This window comes from Poecile atricapillus, chromosome Z (genome assembly GCF_030490865.1).
Source record: "Poecile atricapillus isolate bPoeAtr1 chromosome Z, bPoeAtr1.hap1, whole genome shotgun sequence".
Lineage (NCBI taxonomy): Eukaryota > Metazoa > Chordata > Aves > Passeriformes > Paridae > Poecile > Poecile atricapillus.
Window position 1 is genome coordinate 21,210,113 of NC_081289.1, and position 18,816 is coordinate 21,228,928.

The window sequence follows — 18,816 nt, forward strand, 5'->3', positions numbered from 1 at the left end:
CATTCTGGTACAACATGCTTCAGTCAGCAGCAGTTGGGTCTAGGGAGGAACCAGGAAACTGATTTAAAATAATTCCTTTCCTCATAAACAGCAAGTGTGTTGTCTTGCATTGCTGAGCTGTGAGTTTAAAATCAGGCACGTCTGTGTTACAAAAGGGTTTTAGTCATTCTCTGACAGCTGATACGAAGCAAAGGCTGCTTGGTAAAGGAAAGCTTCTATTAAATATGTCTTCTGGTCTTTGTAATGATGACAGAAAGCTGCCAGTATAAAATGGTATTTTTAATGAGGCTGCTGATAGAAAAAAACCTTCACAGTTTTTTACTTTAAAAACATTATTCCTAGAAAAACAAGAGTTGGGTGGCAGAAATTATGGAACTTCATGGGACCTTCTATTCTTTCCTGGCATAGAACTGCAGAATTTCCTCTCTGTGTGAGATACTTCAGGCAATGATCACTTTTTCATTTCCCTTTGTAAAGCATCCTGGACATAGCTTCACCTGATTCCAGACTCTTCCATGTGTTTACAGCAGAAAACATGGTAAAAGAATTTAAAGATGATTTATAAACTGTCACTGCTTGGTTTATACTGGCCCCACTCACTTTCTTCTGACCTTGAAAAATCTCATGTTTCTAAGATATTTTTCTCCCAGCACCACTAGGGGCTGTGGCTACTTTCAAGGACTGATTATTCCCTCAATCGCTAGGATTTCTGCATGTGGAGATGAATTTGTGATGGGCCTGAAGCAAGAAGTGCAATGGAGCTATGGAGGCCATGAAGTCTTTTCCCTTGGCAAAACAGGGAAGCACCAGTAATGCTGCCCATGTAACAGCTATCCCACCTGGATCTGCTGCTGGATGTACTCCAAATTAAGCAGCATTTCTGCAATTCCCACTTGCCCTTTGGCCCTAAGGCAGCTCTGAGCACCGGATCCTAGAAGCAAAGCTCCTTTTCCAAGCCCAGCACCGTAGCTGGTATGTGCCATCCACCCAAGTTCCTCTCACCCACCACCCCCTACTTTGCCAGGCTGCAGGTATCCAAACCAGATACTGCCACCTTTCCTGCCAACACTTAGGCAGGATTTTGACACCCACATCTCCTAAAATCCAGTCAGAAGATCATGACAAACCTGGCTCCCGGTAACCCTCACTAAAGGGTACAGTGTGTTGCCTTTGGCTGGCTGCCAGCCCCCTCCCCAGCACAGCAGGTGGAGGATCAGGGTTGATAAACCCCCAAGGTCCACACCCCACTGCTGGCACAGCAAAGCTGTTTGGCTTCTGCTGGCTGTGCCGTCTGTCTTGCCAGGATGGACCCGTTACCGAAAAAGGAAACAACCTTCACAGCTTATCTTTCTCCTCACATGGCGTGGGAGTGAGTGACAGATTATTGCACTCTTCCTGCCCAGTTGCTTGCCTTAAGTAGCCAAAAGAGATCCTCCTCACTCAGAAAAGAGGTTCAATATTACTTTTTGCCTAAAATTTGGACTTAATGTAAACATCTCTTTAATTTATTCATTTCCAAATGCAACCCAAACACCTGTAGAGGGACTCCTACTGCTTAACAACAGCCTCTAAACCCACAAGGTGTATTGAAATATTGTAATTTCAGTATTGAAAGAGAGAAGACCATCAGAAGGAATTTACTGGTTTGAGTACCTGTTTATTTACTGTACACAAAGTTACCCCTGCGGTTTCAAAAGTGGAAAACACAGCAGCTTTGCTTTTTCTGTGATAATGGAGAAATAACAGATGACAAAGTACTACAACCAGGCATTTTATTCACTGTTTTACTTACACTCATACACACACACAGGCATACACACATCCTCTCCAAGAATCAAGTTAGAGGTTTTAAAAATACAATAAAAAATGTCAATAAAAATATTTCAACTTTTTGTCTGAAAAGGAATGTTTGTTTCAATTTTCTGGCAGAAGATTAGCATGACTTTATCTATTCTAGTTCTTACCTGAAATTCTGGTTATGTTCAGAGGAAGAAATGCATATGACCAGTATTCTCATTTGCCATTAACATGTAGATGAACATGGTTTTTGTTTTGGCAGAAAAGAGAACACATAAGAAAGCTTTCCTTCATACCTGTTACCCTCCTTAATGAATGTACTATTTGCTGACGAGCTCATCTGCTGACATGAGATTTATCACTTATGTTCTATTACAAATTTTTCAAAAGTAATAATACAGTTAATTTGCCTTTCCCTATCCTGTGTTACACTGGGATTAAACACAAATAGGAGTTATCATCTTCCTTTAGGTATCATGCTTCAAGATTTGCAATTCACATAAAAAGGGGTCTGCACAACCTTACTCCAGCTAATCATGGCAAAGTTCCTGGCTCACAGTGCTGAAGTAATCGTTACCCAGTGAACACCTGTCAGTCATCATCCAGATGAATTAAAAAGAAATAAACAGAATGCAGCTAAATATGAGCTTTTTTAGGTCATACACAAAGTATTTCTTAAGGCTTCTGCAGTACAGTATACCTAACTTATAGCTACTTTAGCATGTAAATACTATGATAAAAGTCTCTATGCATCAGCAACTTCTATCTTAAAAAAATATTTGATACCTCAAGTTTTTTGATAGCACACATGTAAGATGACTGCTCAACACTACTATCTTCTTCTGATAGGAATAATTAAATATTTAACCTAATCTTCAGATTTTAAAGGTTTCAGTTCTCTGGCTGAAGACCACTTTCTAGGCAAGTACATTTTTCCTGAAAAAAGTCCAACAACAGTTTGATAACACAGGAAATCTGTGAATCTCCTGGACCCAAAGAGGCAGAACACCTAATGAGAGACAGTCACTCACCATCCTTCCCAACAGCTGTAAGGGAACCATAAGGTTCATCCACAGGAACAAGGTACTGATAACCAAGCAGGACAAGCAGTATATCTCCCTCCTAAGTATGATATTTAATAACAGCGTGAGCTGCCTCCTCTGCTTCCTCCACAGCACCTGCCAGCACTCTTTTGTTTGTAGGCACAGTGAAAGTCATGAAAAACTTGTGTTCTCAGTAAAATACAGTATTTATTTGATATAGTAAATCAACTGGGTTACACAGCACCAAGCAGCCTTTTATGCTTGTATCTTTGGTACTTGTTTTAAATGAGAAACTCAACAAATGAAAATAACTTTCTGTTCTTTTTCAACAAGCTAGTTTAATTTGTGAGGTTTTGTTGGTGCAGATTAAGTAGGGACAAAAAAGAAGAGGGCTACTAAGAATTTCTGCAATGAGTTGAGCACAGATTTTGTACAATCATGTTTGCAAACACCTGAATGTCTACTGTTACGGGAAACAGATTACTAAAAAACTGTGGTTTATTCAATTTTGACTTAAAAGATAAACAGATAGAAGGATAGTGCCTCTGATCAATGAGCACATGTAAAAATCTATCCTGAAACAATAACTAAAAACTGTTTAAACTTGGCAGTCATGGCCAATTCTCATGCTACAACCATCAGCAATTTCTTCTAATAAATTTATGAAAGGCTCTCACAATGTAGGGTAATGTGAAAGCTGCTAAAAACAGATACAGAAACAAGATTTTATGAATTCTAAAACATCCTCTATGTCTTTTTATGCTTTGTTTTCTATTGCACAAAAAACACAGAGGAAAAATGTTTCTGAACACTCGCCTATCTGATTACACAGCCTCTTCTAAATAATTTTTTTCTCTTAAGCCAAAACTAAAAAAATGTTTAAACCAGTTAAACATAAGGATGACAGGTTTTGCTGCTATATAAGTCTTGCAAATGTCTGGTATTCTATGAGATACTCTGGATATATCTGCTGCTTCTCAAAGATGACAAAGATAGAAGGATTTGAAGAGTTATTCACACAACTGTCATAGAAGTTTTGGCTGTCCTTCATGGGAGGCCGAACGTAATCAGAACTACCAAGAGTGAACTCCCCCACCAGCACTCGTGCCAGGAACATGGTCTTGGTGTGTGAGTCTGTCCCACAGTAGTTGTCAGAATAAGATGCATCCCTTGCAAAATAGCTTCCTGCAGAAGACACCAAGAGAGAGTTGATAAGACACCAAAACTGCAGGAGCAAAATGATACTGTGTGAAAATGAGTTAATAAGTAAATCCATTAAGCAATTCATGAACAGCCTTTCCAAAGCCTTCACTTGTCCTCTATGTCCCTCTTAGTGGAAACGACCGCTATGCACTTTGTAGTTTCCATAGCACATCTGTTAAAAAGAAATGTTTAAAATGTTATCATTATCCTCTAAAGCATTTCCTCCTGACCCTAGACATCCACCTTCCCCAAAACCACCGCATTTCCTCTCCTGGCAGAGGTTACTAATGTTCATCAGCACATTGGACTTGATGATCATTGTGGGTTCCTTCCAGCACAAAATACCTGTGATTCTCGAATGTTTCTGAGAGTTATAAAGTATTCAAGCAGAAAGGTGTGTAGTCAGCCAGTCAGCCTGTCTCAGCTATTCCACTGGATGTGCTGGTACACAGCACAAGGTAAATGGATCTAATTTGCTAACAAGGCAAAAGCCTGTAACCAGAATGACATTTAGATTCCTGGGGGGAAAAAAATGCAATAGATTGCTTTCCTACAGGAGCTGGGGGAAACTGGAACAGCAGTAAGCCTGGAGTCTAGCAGAAACCATCCCTGCAACTTACCTCTCCTAAGTCTGTCTTTTCTGCCAAAAACTCAGGAAAGCAGAGGCCAAGGCCTTTCAGAGTGCCTTAGCTCCAAATGACCCTTGTGAAACTCAGCTTTGTTGCCCACATCACAACAGAGAGAAGCCCAGGACTGGCCAAGTACCACCTTGTACACTTTACCCCTCTGCAGTGAGTACTGAGAATTTTTTAGCAAGTCTAGGATTTCTGAAAGAGCTGAAAAACAACCTTTGCCGTAGACTGTCCCATGAAGGCCGCAGATTCTCCAGTCAAAGTTTTGCTGACAGATGGCATCAATGTCTTTTTTACTGGTCCCATGAAACAAAAATCGCTCATCTGCGGCCTTTCCACCATTGCTCTTCTGCATTAGGTCCTTCTGCCTGCAATGAGAAGCAGAATCTTTGCAGTTCCACAGTGGCTGTCCCTACAGTGTTCCAGCCACTTGGAAACAATTTTATACAGAGTATATTCTGAAAATCTTTACAGTAAGGCCTAACAAAAACATATTTTCATTATACATAAATGCTTTACTACAAATGTTTTCTTTCATTCACTGCCTCTGAAGAGAGACGGAGGAATCTCAGCATTTTGGTTTTTTTTCCTTGAACACAGGAGTTTATATTAGCATGTAATTTTGAAGGCTATTTCAGTTTTGACCAGCTGCAAAAACATTGTGCTAGATGTGACTCATTACCAGCTTCAAGGTCTCACTAGAAGGAAGCTGTCACGGACACAGGCCTGGCAGAAGTCAGGAGCAAGGATTCCTCCCACACAGCCCTGAATGTGACTGTTCTAAGCTCTGTGTCTTGACTGAGTTTTGGATTTGTTGATACCTCTTTATCTAAATATTGATACTAGGTAGGTATTTCAATGGGAGAGTGGAAGCAGAGGCATTTCAGGAATGCATGTTTTGTCTTTAGCATAGAATATACAGCTAACTGCAGGAACAACAAACATCATGCATGCATACCAGAGCAGTGTTTTACACTTACCATTGATACAGTTCCCAGAGGGATGGGTTCTGAACTCTACAAATCTTTTTAATAGCTGCTTTGGGCATTGTGCGCAGGAAGTCCAATTGGACTTTCTTGTATTCCTCAGAAGAACAGTCAAGCTCAATCAGCTGCAAGGAAAAGTTTGAAAAGTTACTTTTGCATGCTTTTGTGCAGCCACTCAACCCCTCTTCAGATCTGGGTCGAGATATGAAGATATTTGCATGCATCAAAGAGTATCTAAATACATATCAGAAATGAGCACATAAATAAAAAAAGAATTGAGAATTTATGATGCAGAAAACCAGAGGATCTTTTTAGTTTATACTCCCTACAGCCAGTGAACACAAACTGCACTGTCTGTTGTGTTTCTAAATCAATTGAAGAGGCTTTATTTGAGCAATTTTAGGGAAAAGCATGGTCACACTACTAAAAATTAGTTCCTTACACGACAGTCCTGAAAGCAAGCAAAGTTTACTTGCATATTTTCATAGGAACATAAAAAATGTCAACATTAGTCTTTCCTAATTCTTAGTGACAACTTCTTGAAGATTTGCACTTTGCAAGTTAGTGATTTTTGAGCATCAGATAACTTTTCTGTAGGTACAGTTACTAGAGTTGATAGAGGAGCTGGTGGAAGCAGACAGGAAGTCAGAGAAGGAAAACCACACATATATTCATCGGGTGTGTTACAAAAGTAAACAAATTGACTCCACTGGAGTGAATAAAATAAAAGTAAACAAAATAATAAAAGGTCCCATCCTGAACAAGCTGTGGAGTCTCTCTAGAGATATTCAACACCCACCTGGACACAATCCTGTGTGACCTCCTCTAGGTGAACCTGCTTTAGCAGGGGGGTTGGTCTCTGATCTCCAGAGGTTCCCCATTCCATGCTCAACCATTCTGTAGGATTTTGTGAACTCCCCTGATTTCAGCACCTCTCCATAGATGTATAACAGTCTACAGCTAAGGAATGGCTGCTTTGAAGTTCAGAGGCATCACTTACCTCTAATGCTTTCAGCACATGTTGGGACTTCAAAACTGTGTATTTTGGGCAGCAGTAGCAGTCTTCATAACACAGCAAATATGCCAAGGCAAGGAAGTCCCTGCTGCCACAGTTTTACTGCCGCCATTTGTTTAAATTTGGGTCTTGTTTTACCTCCAGTCTGCCCAGTGTGGTATCAAGTTTGAATTTACCAATACCTTTGAATTATGCTACATAGAAACAGTCATTCAGAAGAAACACTGAACTTGGAACAAACATTACCCGACAGAACTGACAGAAAGAAAAAAACTAAAAATCTCCAAACCTTGAATCCCAGTTCAGGCAGGGCAGATTTGTCCCAGTGAGCTGGAATGCTCTTAAACCCTTCTGTATGTTTAACACCCCTGTAGATCATAAGACATTACAAATAGGCAATTAAAATAAAACTAAACATTACATTTTATGCACACATTATGTACTAAACATTTTTGTCAAGCTTAGGGAGAATATAGGCAACTTAACATATTCAAAACTATTTCAAAACTGTCATTTCAGCACATGAAAATATTTGTTCCTAGTCATCGTGTCAAGACTTATGTCGTGAAGCAAGATGCCAAACAAGAAAAAAAGAAATATATACTCTGAACTGAACACATAAGGATTTCTCTTGCAGAGTTGAATGTATATATAAAAGCTCTGCTACACTGGGGGAGGTAAATACAAATGCATCCAGTATCACATCAGTATGACAGAAACAGGATAGATACAGCCCTTTCCCTGTACTTCCACCCCAGTTTTAATTGGTGTGTTTAGCTGCCCTTTTCAGTGTTTAAGCAAGGACTGTGTGCTGCAAGTTGGGAGTTACATGCAATTCTAGCTCCTTGCAGGCTCCCATCTTTTGTTCTGCCTTTAACAACTACTGCTTTCCTTTCAGATTATCTGGCTGCTCTCAAAATAGTTTTTCTGAACTTGCACTTAGCTTTGAAAATTACTCATCTCAGAAAGAGCTAGTACATATAAACACATTGCTACATGTTGAATTATCTCCTATGTTTCCATACTTCTGTAGCCAAGCCCAAATTTTCTCCACCGCAGAGGCTCCTGAGTGATTGAAAACTGCTGGCCAGGCTGCAGCACTGCCCTGGCAAGACATGGTTGTAGGAAAGGTATGTCCCTTTCCCTCTCCATGTCTTTCACAATTGCCTTAACAGCTACTTCTTCACCCTACTTGCGCCCATGGAGGACTCAGCGTTCACAAAGCACTAAACCCATCACCTCAGAATGAGCAGCTGTGATTTACCTGGCTTTTGTCTTTTCCACCTCTGCCGGAGAGACAAATTTAGGTCTTCTGCAAATCTTCCTTTCTGTTCTGTAGCGAAGGTTTTTCTGCATCATGGCTGGGAAAGCAAACAAACAAAATCCCATGAACAATCAAAGATGTTTTTAAAAGCCTTTACACTGCAGCCACATTTTTCACTAAGTTGTTTTGTCAGAAACATTGACAAAAAGGCTCCTTCCTCCTCATTTTGCAACAGAGATACTTTTTCCCCACATTTAGTTGTAGATTTCAAACCCTGTAAACAGAACCCAACATCTATCACAGACCATTTATTTTTATTGACCTTGAGAGAAACAAGTCACAGGAACCTGAATTTTAGCAGCATTCCTTCTGGATTTTAGAACCTCTGCAGCTACTGTGATATCATACTAACAATTAAGAGTCAGTACCAGCCAGGACAATGAGGCCTCATCTTCACAGAGACATACACAGAAAAACAAACAAAAAAAATCTCTTGGCACTACCAAGAATGGAAATTAAGTTCTGGAAGACATCTACACTGTATATATTTTCCTAAGTTACTAAAAAAAGCTCAAACCTTAGAAAAGGCATTGATTCCCTAGGCAATCTTCACTTCTAAGCAGGACAACTGATTTACCCACAAACAGCAGATAACGTGCCCTTTCTGGTTTTTTGGTTTGGGGTTTTTTTGTTTGGCTTTTCTTCATGCAGAATGAGATAGTAATGGAGAGCTGGATCAAAGACAACTACATGAAACTGACAGTCCAGGAAGACTGATTTCCACCACTGTTCTACATAATTTTTGAGAAGGATGCCAGGAAAGGCAACAGCTGAGAGAACAGTGCTGTCACAAGTGGATTATATTTCCTGAACTCTTGGGAAACACTTCCTCCTACATTGACATAGTCAAGGTATTTTCTCAGCCTTTTCAAACACGATGAAAAGAAAATATCTGCAAAAATCTTGCAATGCTAAGGACTGTCTGGACCCCTACACCTTGTCCAAGTGTTTGTTTTCCAGCAAACCAGTGATTAGAGTAGAGCAGAAGCTGGCTTGTCAAGTCTTCTAGAAGTCCCTCACCATTTGTGTTTGTGAGAGCATCAGTGTCATACTTGGACTTTCTGGGAGACATTTTGAAACCTAGCACAAGAACTTCTCAAAACGAAAAGCTTTGAAGGAATAGAATGTCACTCTGCTTATGTAAATAGCTGTTATCCTGAGAACTTTGATAGAAGCTCTGTCTCTGTAAGCATTGCAAGACAAAGTCCAAATTTCTCTCTTCTATCTCCTGTAATAAGGTAGTTCAAAACCACAAGAGACCTGAGGGAGGGACAAAACAGAAGAACAAAGCAAATCCAACCTACACACAAAATTTATTTCGTATTCATGTCTTCCAGCTTTGAAGGTCAGCTTTGGAGAACTTTCAGCCAAATAAGCTTTCTCCAGGTCTTCACTGGAGATAGTAGCAGCTGCATGAAGATCATTCTGTCATGCCAAAAATAGAGAAAAATAAAGTTTCTCCTTGTCTGTAATAGAAAAGCAAGTTTTAAAACCAACAACTCTCATATGTATGGTGGGTGCAGTATATATCAGCATAAGAGAAATCCTTGATTTAGAGTGAGCACCACATAGCAACAACTAGAACCTCACTGTTCTCTTCATGTTATTCTCATATTAAATGCAAACACAGCACTGTGCAAGCTACCAGGGAGTAAATCAGCTCCAACCAGCTGAAACCAGGACAGACTACACGTTCACCAACTAGACCAAGAAAGATGGCAGAGTACTTCTGGGACTTCAAAGGAGGCTTTTCTCAGAAGCAATGGAAAGAATGTATTATTAATGTGATCCTATCTGACATGACTCACTGAACAGTTATCTGTTGATAATATTTGACTCATTAGTGATCAGTCCCCTACCTGAACCAATCAAAAACTGGGGAAAAGACCCCATGAGGCCTTTAATGTCCATCTGTAAAGTATGAGTGACAGGAAGAGGGTGACAAAAGAGGGGGAGGATATAAACACTGTGCACTTTTCAGTAGTTCTGCATTTCTCATACAGAGTTAGGAGTCTCCTCATTTCTCCACACTTACTTGTTTTCCATACTCCTGCCACGTGTCATATTCATCTTTCCAGTACCAGATCCATTCTGTTGTAAGAATGAAGTGAGGGGGTTTGGTCACAGAGGAGGCTGTAGAAAGACGTCTGACTTTTTGCAACCCGCAGCGCATATTGGCAAAACAGACACAGAATGGGAAAAAGACCTTTTCATGAGCAAGAGCATAATCAAATCTATAAAAAAAAGGAGGAAAAAAAATCAGAACTGTTTGTGAAGCTTTACTCATAGATTCAGAAGCCACTACAAATTTGCAAATTAGGTCAATCTCACCCAAAAGCACAACACAAAGGTGCACTTTTCACTACAATGTGTGCTTTGCACTTTCCACAACTCTGTATGCTAGCTCTGTTTCGTGTCTGTATATATTTTGCATTACAGTATTATGTCTCACAGTGGTTTTACGGGCAATAAACATAACCCACTCCTAAATTAGTGAGTTATGTAAGATGAACAGAAACAGTGGAAAACGGGCACCACCAGATTCTTCTTGCTGACCAACTATATTCTAAAGAGAATGATGACATAACTTAAGAAGAGCTTCAAAGAGCCTGGAACAGGTAATTTTCCAGCATGGGACATGGCATACTGGTATGAGCCCTTTCCAATACTCTCTTTGTGCTATATGACCAGTTCCAGACTCTGAAAGGTGTTTCCATATTATTCACATGCTCTGCTCCCAAGAGTATCTCTCAATTTCTCTCTCTCTCCAGGTATTCTGCCAGTTCCACAATACAGACTGTGGGCAAAGGAGGGGCAAATCTCATGCAAAGTGAGATAAGTAGAAGAATGCCAAATGAAACTACTTATGTAATGACTGCAATAGAATTGAAGCAATTTATAGCCACTAAGGATCTGGTACAATATAGCACACTCCAAACATTATGAAGTTTTATAAGAGTTTATACCTGACATTTTTTGGGTCACAATATGCTTTTTCTATTTCTTCCATATTCATGAAGTCCTTCCAGGTATTACCCTCAGAGTACTGCCATCTATATGGCAAGTGAAAATGGGTTCTGGTACACTTTCCTGTAAAAGTTTTTTTTAAAAAAAAGAAGTAGGAGATGCATTATTTTGACAAGCTATGAGAGAACTCCAGCATTTCAGGGCTTCATAGCCAGCTGGTGAAATCAGCAAAAGGATAGCTAGGGAAATTGTTCACCTACAGAACCATTACACACAGTAGTTCAGAATTTTTCAGCATAAGCAAGCAACACTTGAGTTTTTGGGCTTAGGTAGAAGTTCAACTTCTGTACTTATTAAACTCTCTTTGCACATTAAAATTTCATAGATCATTCTCAGTTTCAGAGACAAAAAATGAACCAAGATCACAGGCTTATACAAGGCTATTATTTCATAAATAGAAAAAAAAAAGTGTATTTATGATTAACCACTAAATCACAAAGTGGTATTACTGAGAAAAAATCCAAAACACAGCAGTGCTTAGTTTTAAGACAGGAGAAGGACTGTCATTGCTTAACCTCAGATGGTAACCAAGTACAACACAGCCACTTAGTTCCATTTTTTTCAGTGAGTTGGGGAAGATAGGAAAAAGGTAAATCTGTGAGTTGAAATCAGAACAGTTTAGATATAAACTAAAATAAAATACAACACAGTAAGTGTAAGTAGAAGAATATCTACAAATACATATTTATATATATATTAGTATATATCTGTATATATGAATATATCTATAAGGAAGCTAACAAAAAGTGAGAGAGGAATAAAGCCCAAGAAATACAAGTGATGCACACTATGATTGCTCACCACCCACTGACTGATGACCAGCCCATTCCCAAACAGCAATCAGCCCCTCCCAGCCAACTCCCACAGTTTATATGCTGAGCATGATGTTCTAATGGTGTGGAATAACCCTTTGACAAATTCAGGTCAGCTGTCCTGGCCATGCACCTTCCCAGCTTCTTGTGCACCTCTTCATTTGCAAAATATGGGCAGCTGAAAAGTTGTTGACTTTTCAGTCAAGTGCTTGGGTAAGCACTACTTAGCAACAACTAAAGCATCAGTGTGTTATCAATGATATTCTCATCCTAAATCTAAAACAAAGCACTGTACTGGCTTCTAGGAAGAAAATTAACTCTGTCCCATCTGAAAGCAGGGCTGTATCCACCACTTATTCCATACTATTTACACCATGTCTAGGTCACACACCTTCCAATATAATCCAGTTAACAACCATCACTTTTCCTCTCTTTTGATAAATACACAGATATCGTTCCTTCAGTCTCAATGTCCTTTGCCCTTCACTAAGTCTCTAAGAGGTCCAGGCCCCACAAAGAAGAGCAATGGTAGCAGTGAGCCAGGTAAGTGTTACTCAGAGCTCAAAGAGTCAGTGTGCAGTCACTCCTCAGTGAAGGTGACATCACCAGTGCACACGTGCATAAACCTGAGGCCAATTTCCACAGCGGAACAAAAGGAAACTTAACCACAAGGAAATTCAAGGAGAAACTGCACCACACTGTTCATATGAGCAGGTGTTCAGTACACAGGTCAAGATCGTCAAGAAGAAAAGGGATGACAAAAATATATAGCACCAAGCTGGAAAAGCAGCTTTTTTCCTGGATATCTTAGAACATTTTGAAAGGGAGACAGGTAAGACAGGCTGAACAGAAGAGTACTACAAGAAACTATGGAGAATGTAGAATTCAGAGTATCTTTCCTGTTGGAAATGGGACTCAATCATTCAGCAATCCCTTACGTAAACACAGGTAGAGTAGCCAATCTTCAGCACAGGCAGATTCCAGAGCAAAACAAAACACCTTTGTTTGGTGTGCCAGGTCAAACACTTTCCTACAGCACTCAAGACAGCTTGTGAGATTTAACAAAACATAAGCATAAACTCTGAAGTTTCCCCCTTCTGTGAAAGATGTCTATCACTTCTACTTTATGAGAACAGAAAAACAGGCTGGACTTGACACAGTCTGTACTGATACTTGAGTCAACTTACCTTTAAAGCTACAGCTTCTGTACAGATGGTGTAAACATATCTGTTCTGATTCATCGTCCTTTGTAGCTGAGGAATCCCGTCCAGTGCTGGGTTTTTTATCTAGAGGGGGAATTATAACTATGAGTACCCTTTGTATCAGCAACACCTCTTATCCCTAGGGAAGATGCCTAAAGGCAATGTTTGTAACTACCTAACTGCACTCAGCTGCAGAAAGACAGGGATGCCTTTGATAAACTTGTATCCTCAAAGTCCCCTCCCTGTATCCTTCCTTTCCAAATTTGATAACTGCTGAATTCCTCAGATACAGTTTTTAGCTTGAGAATACAATCCAATGCCTTTATACTTCCAGATGGACCTGAATTAACTGTGCATTCCATACAGCTGATTACAGTTGCACTATAAAATACAAAGTTCCAAATCTGATACTTCTGTAAATTAAAGAACTTTAAGAAAAAGAAGAAGGACCTGCTGACAGAATAGTGGAGATGAGCATACACACTTGAATTCTCCATTCTGTTAGTCTTTTTTTTTTTCCCTGCTAAACTATAATTAACTTACAATTCTAAAGAATTTCAAAAGAAAAGTGCAAACAAAATATTATACTTGTAAGAAGTAACTAGGATAGTGCTATTCGTGAATTCTTGTGCTAGGCAATCACTCTATTAAAGAAAAACAATTAAATAGTTTATAATCAGACAATCACTACTCCTATTCTTAAACAGGTCCCTACCTTTATGTATTTTGCCTAAAAAACTCAAAAATTATGAGCTCCTTACTTCCAGTTCCTGTAATGATTTTCTAACCCCAAGTTTAAGAATTTCCTAAGCATCAGCACTCTATTTCTCAGGGACCTCTCTTGACTTCACTTGTCAAGACAAAGATCTCTGTCAGTGAGATAAGTACAAGGTCCCTCCTAAAAGACAAATCAAGATGTAAATTCAGTTTTCTTAATTACACCAGTGAAAATATTAAATTCACTACCATGATATATTCTGATGTATTCAAAAGATGATATTATTTACCTTTGCATGGTGAAGACATGGCATCTTCTATGTCATACACATTTTTGTTGCCATTTTTAATGTCATACATGTTTCTATAAGTGGAAGGTAGTTTCTCAATAATGTCTGAGCTCATTCCCTGTCTCTCCAGTTTCTCAAAACATTCTGGATTTAATAAGTCATGGGACCGTTTGCAGCTGCTGCCAAATCTGCACTGACCCCGCAAAAAGTACTGACAAACATGAAGTTTGGTGCAGGATGTTTTAAAAGAACAAGATCCATGAAGTCCATCACCTTTGTTATAATGCAAGCAGACCTTGGGAAGGAGAAAAAAAAAATAATTTAGAGATCAAAGTACAATGCGCTCATTTGGACTGTTTGAATCCATGATTGTTAGTTTTTTACAGTTATGTGCATACATTTGCTTTTGAAAGAAACATTTATTCTTTCTTCTTGTTTTCCCATTTAGTGCTAAGTCACACCTCTTTGATTTTCTAGTTTTGGAATTTTTTTGACCCCAATTTGATGGTAAGAGGTACTGGATCTGGCTGGGATGAAGTTAACTTTCTTCATAGCAGACATTAGGTTTTGGGTTTGTGACCAAAACAGTGTTGATAACACATCCCTTTGGTCTGTTTGGGTCAGCTGTCCTGGCCATGCTCCCTCCCAGCTCCTTGTGCACCTCCTCACTGGCAGAGCAGGGCAAGCTGAAAAGTCCTTGACTGAAGGTAAGCACTACTTGACAACAGCATCAGAGGGCTGCCAACTCATATTAAATCCAAAACACAGCCCTGTTCAGTAAGAAAACCGGTAAGAAAATTAACTCCATCTCAGCCAAAACCAGAACAGATAAACACCACACAGCCTCTCGCTCACTCCCTCCATGGAATGAAGAAAAGAATCAGAAAAAAACCTAAAACTCATAGGGTTAAGATAAACACAGTTTAATATGGCATAAAATGAAGAGGAAATAATAACAATGACAAAAGAATAGACAAAACAAGTGATGCACAATGCAGCTGCTCACCGCTCACTGACCAAAGCCCAGCCAGTCCCCACCAGTGTGCCACCACCCCTGAGCCACCTCCCCCAGTTTTTCTGTTCAGAATGATGTCATGTGATTTGGAATATCCTTTTGTCCAGTTTGGGTTAGCTGTCTTGGCTGCATTCCCTCCCAGCTTCTTGTGCACTCCCAGTCTACAGGCTAGCAGGGCAGTATGAAAAGCTGAAAAGTCCTTGACTTAGAGCAAGCACTTCTCAGCAAAAACTAAAACATGGGTGTGTTATCAACATTGTTTTCACCCTGAATTTAAAACACAGCATTGTACCAGCTACTACAAAAAAAAATTAACTCTATTCCAGTTAAAACTAGGAAATATAGGAAATAGTCCAAACTGGCCAAAGGGATATTCCATGCCACATAATGTCATTCTCAAAAAAAAAAAAAAAAAAGGAGAAAATACAGAATGAAGGTGAAAGAGGAGGGAGGTGGGTCCTTCTTACAAGTAGCACTTGCTCAGATACCTGGGCAACAATCTGCTTCGAGGTGGTGAAGCAAAAGTGTTCCTTTGCAACAGTTTTCTCCCTGCTGTCCTCCATTTGCTACACTGTCTTTATCTCCATTCACAGGTTTTGTCACTTTCGTTCTTGTTAATGCTCACCTCTTCTGTTTGTGACAGGGGCATGAGGAGTGGGTGAGGGACTGTTCAAGAGCTTAGGTGCCAACTAGGGTCCATCCACCACGGGTGAAAGCAGAGGATGCAGATTTATTTTTAGATTTCCATTAAGCTAACTAAATTGACACCAAATATCTCCACCTCTGTAAAGCATATACCACTTTATGATGCTCACTGAAACATGAGGCTAAGAAGCTGTCAGAGTAACACTCACCTCTGGTAAGAGGGAAGGATCATTTTGAAGCAGAAGCTGGCAAAGTTCATCACGGTTTAAATTCTCAAGTCCATACTGCTTTAGAACACTGAGATTGTGGTCTGAGTAGAAGTTGTGAACAAACCTGCATCCCTTCCTAGAACTCAAGAAACCCAACAGCAAAATGACTGGCATTATTTTGCTACCCCACAGGCATTACACTGAACAGTTGAAAAAGCACACCATATTAGCTAGTTTCAGAAAAATCCACTTTGCTCCTCTATAAAGCCATTATGTGATTTGCAAAGCAGATTACATAATTACTCTGAGGATAATTGCCATGCTACTTCTTATTCACAGTCATTATAGCCTTACTGCACTCTGACAGTATCGGCATTTTTGACCTGCAGCTCATAACCACAAAACCACCAAAGCTCCAGAGCATCGTTCCCTCTCAGCCTCTGAGTACATCCCGCCGGGTCCGGCAGCACGGGGACATGCGGGGACACTCAGCTTTAGCACATTCCCCAGGTATATCCCATGCGGGGACACTCAGCTTTAGCATATTCCCCAGGTATATCCCATGCAGGGACACTCAGCTTTAGCATATTCCCCAGGTATATCCCATGAGGGGACACTCAGGTGTAGCACATTCCCCAGGTATATCCCATGAGGGGACACTCAGGTGTAGCACATTCCCCAGGTATATCCCATGAGGGGACACTCAGTTTTAGCACATTCCCCAGGTATATCCCATGAGGGGACACTCAGCTTTAGCACATTCCCCAGGTATATCCCATGAGGGGACACTCAGCTTTCCCCTGGCATGGCCCTGCTCACGGGCAGGGAAGCGCCAGGGTGATGAGGCGGGGAGGAAGTGCTGCGACCCAAAGCTGTAACAACACCGCCCGTGTCTGCCTCCTTTGCAACAACGTAGGCAAATAAAATAAAAGGAGACGGGCAATGATAATTTCCGAGGCGGAAAGGGATGCAAGGCCTTTACTGAGAGCTCCTTCCCCTGCAGGCCGAGCTCCCCGCGAAGGCGCCCCCCCCGCCCCTCACCTGGCCAGCTGGTTGCGGCAGAAGCCCTTCAGGTGGTACTTGCAGAGGTGCAGCCGCCCGCACTGCCCCGGGCAGCCCGCGCCGTGCTCCGGGCACAGCCGCAGGGGGCTGGTGGCCACCACCACGGCTACCTCGGCCTCCGCCGCCTGGCCGGGCCGCCGCACCAGCGTGAAGCGCTGCCCGTCCCGCAGCACGGCCGCCAGCCAGTCGGCCGAGGGCCGGCTCGGCATCCGCCGCCGCAGCTCGCCCTGCTCCAGGGAGCCGCCGCTGGCGCACAGCACCTGCAGAGCCTGGGTCGCCAGCGCCATGGCCGGGGAGCCCCGCCCGGGAAAGCGACGGAAACGGAAACGAAAGTGAAAGCGGGCGAGAGGAGCGGGGCCGCCTCGGGCCGCAGCCTCCGCTCTGCCCCGCGGGGGAGGGGCTCGCTCCGGGAGAGCCGCCGCGGGGAGCGGGACACGGGCAGCGGAACCGGGAACCGGCCCTTGGCCTCCCTCCTCTGCCTGACTTCTAGGATGTATTGAGCGGTTTTTGTCACGTGTCACCGAAAAGGGACGGCAGCTGGGAGGTCGCAGGAATGAATGGAGCATCAGCCGGCTGAATGGAGCTTCACCACTTTAAATTTTACAGGGAGAAGGCTGGTGTGTGAATTCTGCCGTCAAAAAAAAAAAAATCTCAGTGAAGGTTTTTGACCTGTGCCACTTTTCTGATGATACATGGTGAAAGCTGCTCTCACACTCCTTTCAATATCTAAATTTAAGGCTCAGGCATGGTCACGCATCTGGACACACAACTGCCCTGCTCGCAGTACTCACCATTGTGGTACACCACTGCTTCTGCCTGCTCAGCAGCCATGGCACCAGTGCGGCCAAGAAATGTCCTCATCCTCTAGGAACTCACAAAGTCTTTAGAAGGTGCCCATCTTTTAATTAAATGCCTTTGTCTGGGTAGTTTTCACACTCCTGGCTCTCCATCACAGTCACTCAGAAGCATGCTTTAAATGATGGCAGAACAATGCTGTAAAGTGCCATCATTTTAGTCAGACTAGAAGTGGAAGGTATGGGGACTCTCACTGATGGTTCTCACTGAACAAAATCATGCCTTCTTCCTCCTTCTGCCAGTCCTGTTCTGTTGAGCCTTTCCCCTTGTCCTGTCTTACTTCCTGCTTGCCCTGTGAGATTGGGAAGGGAATGACAAAAAAGTAGAATCTAGACAAGAGCACTGAATGGAAAAACAGCTCTACCCAGTCACTTACAAGTTCAAGATCTATCTGTAGCTTGCCTGTGACAGGTCATCAACAAATGTTTAGGAGACAACCTGAGAGGCTGGAGTGTTACTGTCCTTCATCTCTCCTTTCCAGTGTCCACTGATTAGCTTTCCTGAAACAAAGGAAAAGCGCTATTTTAGTCATTTGCTCTATGGAAGTAATTCCATAGCTTGGACTGTCTTTGTTGTCCTTTCTTCCTTAGGACAGTTTTTCCTGAGGGGCAGACCTGCAGATGGTCACATTTGTCACTGGCAGTCACCTGGTAGTCAGGCACTTTAAGGAGAGAGATCACACACCCCTGGTAGTGATTGACAGTATCACAGAGCAGTTGAGGTGGAAAGAGGCTGTAGGAGGTTATCTGGGCCAAACCCAAATCCAGCTGAAATGAATATGGGTGGAAGCCTATTAATGTTGGTGTTTTGTCTAATTGTCTCAAATTATTGGATAGCGGTATACTGCCCCATTAGTAGGAGATTTCTTGACTGAACCAAAACTCGGGGAACCCTCAGCATAAAAAACATTGAGGCAGCGTTGTACTCGATAATTCTCATTCTCCTCAGCATGCATTTACTTTTTCTGTCCAGTGCCCAAAAT

General features: G+C 41.6%; 1 protein-coding gene across 1 annotated transcript; it reads right to left on the reverse strand.

Annotated features, from left to right (window-relative positions):
* Positions 1–1,636: 1,636 nt before the first annotated feature.
* LOC131573385 (protein mono-ADP-ribosyltransferase PARP12-like) lies at positions 1,637–17,371 on the reverse strand. The gene is made up of 12 exons (XM_058827307.1): positions 16,959–17,371; positions 15,918–16,059; positions 14,049–14,343; positions 13,027–13,125; positions 10,967–11,090; positions 10,036–10,234; positions 9,305–9,425; positions 7,941–8,037; positions 6,966–7,044; positions 5,656–5,786; positions 4,892–5,043; positions 1,637–4,025 (listed from the first exon to the last, which is right to left on the reverse strand). Exons 1-12 carry the CDS (start codon positions 17,264–17,266, stop codon positions 3,757–3,759), a joined length of 2,016 nt encoding a protein of 671 aa, XP_058683290.1. The 5' UTR covers positions 17,267–17,371; the 3' UTR covers positions 1,637–3,756.
* Between the last annotated feature and the right edge of the window lie 1,445 nt (positions 17,372–18,816).

Bases quoted from the DNA above. Each gene is read 5' to 3' on its own strand.
- LOC131573385 (XM_058827307.1), bottom strand. From the start codon at position 17,266: ATGGCGCTGGCGACCCAGGCTCTGCAGGTGCTGTGCGCCAGCGGCGGC. The intron at 13,126-14,048 runs GTAAATAATATC...TTCCCCCTCTAG, and splicing joins CATGTCTTCACCATGCAAAG to ATAAAAAACCCAGCACTGGA. The intron at 11,091-13,026 runs GTAAGTTGACTC...AAACTTTTACAG, and splicing joins CAGAAGCTGTAGCTTTAAAG to GAAAGTGTACCAGAACCCAT.